The sequence below is a fragment of the Gekko japonicus genome, unplaced genomic scaffold, assembly GCF_001447785.1.
Source record: "Gekko japonicus isolate JY-2015 unplaced genomic scaffold, Gekko_japonicus_V1.1 scaffold4837, whole genome shotgun sequence".
NCBI lineage: Eukaryota > Metazoa > Chordata > Lepidosauria > Squamata > Gekkonidae > Gekko > Gekko japonicus.
In genome coordinates, this window is record NW_015163232.1 from 839 (window position 1) to 3,884 (window position 3,046).

Here is a 3,046-nt window from a genome sequence, read left to right on the forward strand (position 1 = left end):
ATTTTAAATAAAACTTTTTTGCACACCTTGAAGGTCTTAAAGGTGCCGTTCGGACTCCAACTCTGTCCTGCTGCTTCAGACCAACAGGGCTGCCCACCTGAGTCTAGGTAACTTCCAGTGTCCTTAAAAAGAACTTAATCATCATCCATAAGAGCAAACTTGCTTCTTGTATAGCAGCCAAGCCTTTGCCCAGCTTTAACCATCATGCTCTCACGGGATGCGTTTCCAGGTGGTCACCGATCCTGGCTCCATGAGGCGCTCGTTTTCTACCATCCGAGACAAGCGGACTAACACTTCCTGGTTAGACGAGTTCTCCATGGAAAAAAGCAGTGAAAACACCTACAAGTCCCGACGGCGTAGCTACCATTCTGCGCTACACCTGTCTTCGCGACGCCTCAACACAGACTCAGGTAAGCATAGAACAAAGTTTGAGTCCAGGGGCACCTTTAAGACCAACAGAGTTTTATTCAAAATGTGAGCTTTCTTGTGCAAAGCACACTTCTTCAGACAAACGGAAATGGAATTTCCTCAAGGGCTATTTACAAGGCACTTAGAGGGGCCACTCAGAGCCAAGATGCCCATGCAGAGCTGGAATTGGATCAGGTGGAATTGGATCAGGAAAGAGCCGGTAGCAATGGGATGGGCAGAATATCTGTTTTCATTCACTTTTAGTATAATGTGAGGTGTGGCTGGATATTCTGAGATCATATTGGTCTTCCCCAACAATGGCCAGGAACGCTTTCTTGCTATTAGAAAATTAATATGGTCCATTTAAAAAATTGTTAATGTCCTCCATGCCGTTGCAAATAAAATTCTAGCTGCTGTTATAACATGTAAAATAAAGTATCCATGGTTCTTATCTAAGTCATCAAGTGGACAGGCCTCTTATCCTTCAGCAACAATTCTGGTATCTTGCTTGGTGTCTCCTGGGAATTAGATCATAGAGTCACAGAGTTGGAAGGGATCATACAGGTCATCTAGTCCAACCCCCTGCTCAATGCGGGATTAGCCTAGAGTAGCTCTGATCAGTGTCACTTCCCCCTAAGGTCCTGTTGGGTGATGGTGAGATATTGAAAAAATGGTATTTAGCAGAGATAAGATAGCCCAGCAGAGCCAGAGTAAAATAATTCAGACTGAGAGTCCATGTGTGATTAAAATATAAAGTTTTTACTAAATTCTAGCATGGGAAAGGGTAACTGGGATGAAAATTAACAACAGAGCGAAATCGGCTACATCCTTACTCTACAAAGATAAAACTAGAAGAGAGAGAGTATGGCTACTCTTCTTCTTTTTCAGAACACCAAACAAAGATGGGAAGAGAAGCCATAAAATGGTAATACACCTTGACACTTTAGTCCCAATCAAATTCCTAGATCAGGGAGAAAATTCCCGGGCTTTCTACAGCTAAAGAACATTGGTTACATGAGAAACATGTGACTTCCTGTGAGTAACATAAACAAACATTTAACCCTAGATATACTGAGTGTTTTCAACTTGTAATACCCAACAGGTCCCCACCACGATCACCCCCTCTACTGTCTCTTGCTCGTTGGTCGATATTAAGTTGAGTATGGCTGAGCCCCTCACAGCTTCCTCCACCATTTGATGAAGGCTCAGCTCTTTATGCTTCAGGTTTGGTGTTTCTAAGGGCAACGCTTTAGCTGGCTTGAAACCAAATGTCAGATATTTTTGGCAACTTAGATTCGAAAGATCATAATCCCTATTGTGTTTAAGGTGGATAAATGCACACCGCAATTAACTAGACAGGTGCTCTTGTTGCTGTGTGGGAACTTATTCTTCAGTGGATATTCAAATATTAATACCTCTAGGCGGGGAAGGAGACGCCAGCTTTCTCTTGTATTGATGTTCTGCTGGTAATGGAGCGTGACTGTGTCTCTGAAATGAGTTATGAAGAAAAATTGCATAAGGCAGGAAAGTAGGTCTATTATTTGGCGGCGGGGGGAGGGGTGACTGTGACGTTCTGCTTTTAAAATTAAGGGTTAGAGACAGTGCTCTCTCTAAGCTGTAGAGCTGTGAGCGAAAATTCTACTTTGTGACCTACTGGCATTAAAGTTGTGAGCGAGCGATTTAGCCATGAAACCCCCTGGGGGACGAGATGAAGGAAGCCATCCTTCCTGAGCTAATGTGTGAGCCAGAGGCTAAAAACCTGTTGAGCTAGCTCACACTAACTCAGCTTAGAGGGAACACTGGTTAGAGATGGAAAATTTCCGAGAGTTCTTTTTTTTGTTCCCGCCCCCCCAAAGGGGAATTTTTTTATTTTGCATTTTCTACGCACTACAAAAATGGGATGTGGTAAGGAATACTAAAGCCCTATCACTATTACTATGGGAAATGGGACAGGGAGATCTAGATACATAAAGTCTACTGGACAGGGGAAGGAAAACTACCACTCTATTCTAAATCTCCTACTGGATATGGGAATAGGGTGAAGACAAATACAAATCATGATCTGAAAAGCTAAAAGAATAAATCTTTTTAACCTATTAATACAGGTTATACAGAGATTAGTTCGATTATACAAATATAAAATTATTAGCTTGGCACAATTACTGCCCTTAGCACTCATGCTTTAGTTTTAGAGTCTTTTCTTCTTAGATTTCTTCGTTTTCTGCAATTTGGGAGCGGCCACTCCTTTCTCTGATTCAGATGATTCTGATGACAAGGAAATTTGGCTTGTTGAGTCCTGTGAGTAGGACTCCTCTTCTTCTTCCTCCTCCACATCCGGTTTTAGGTTCTTTTCCTTCTGCTTCTTTTTTACATTAAACATTTGATCCATAAATCTTTCCGCTTTTGGAACAGAGTCAATTATATATTTTTTATCCTGGTAATTAAAACTCAGCCCTTTCGGGAATAGCCATCTATACGGTGTTCCCTTTTTTTGCAGGGAGAGAGTAAGCATCCTGTATAATTTCCTCCATTTACTTACTTCAAATGGAATGTCTTTCAAAATTTTTATCTCTTCATTCTTGATTTTTAAGGATTTCCCCATTGTTGACTTTAGCACCAGTTCTCTGGTTGATTGTTA

The 3,046-nt window shown here is 41.5% G+C and overlaps 1 protein-coding gene across 1 annotated transcript in view; it reads left to right on the top strand.

The window, feature by feature from the left end:
- The first annotated feature begins 217 nt into the window (after window positions 1–217).
- ABCC5 (ATP binding cassette subfamily C member 5) overlaps window positions 218–3,046 on the top strand; it is a 69,908-nt gene continuing 67,079 nt past the window's right edge. The window contains exon 1 of the mRNA XM_015407190.1: window positions 218–410. Within this exon, the coding sequence (XP_015262676.1) occupies window positions 218–410 (193 nt within the window). The remainder of the gene's footprint in view (window positions 411–3,046) is intronic.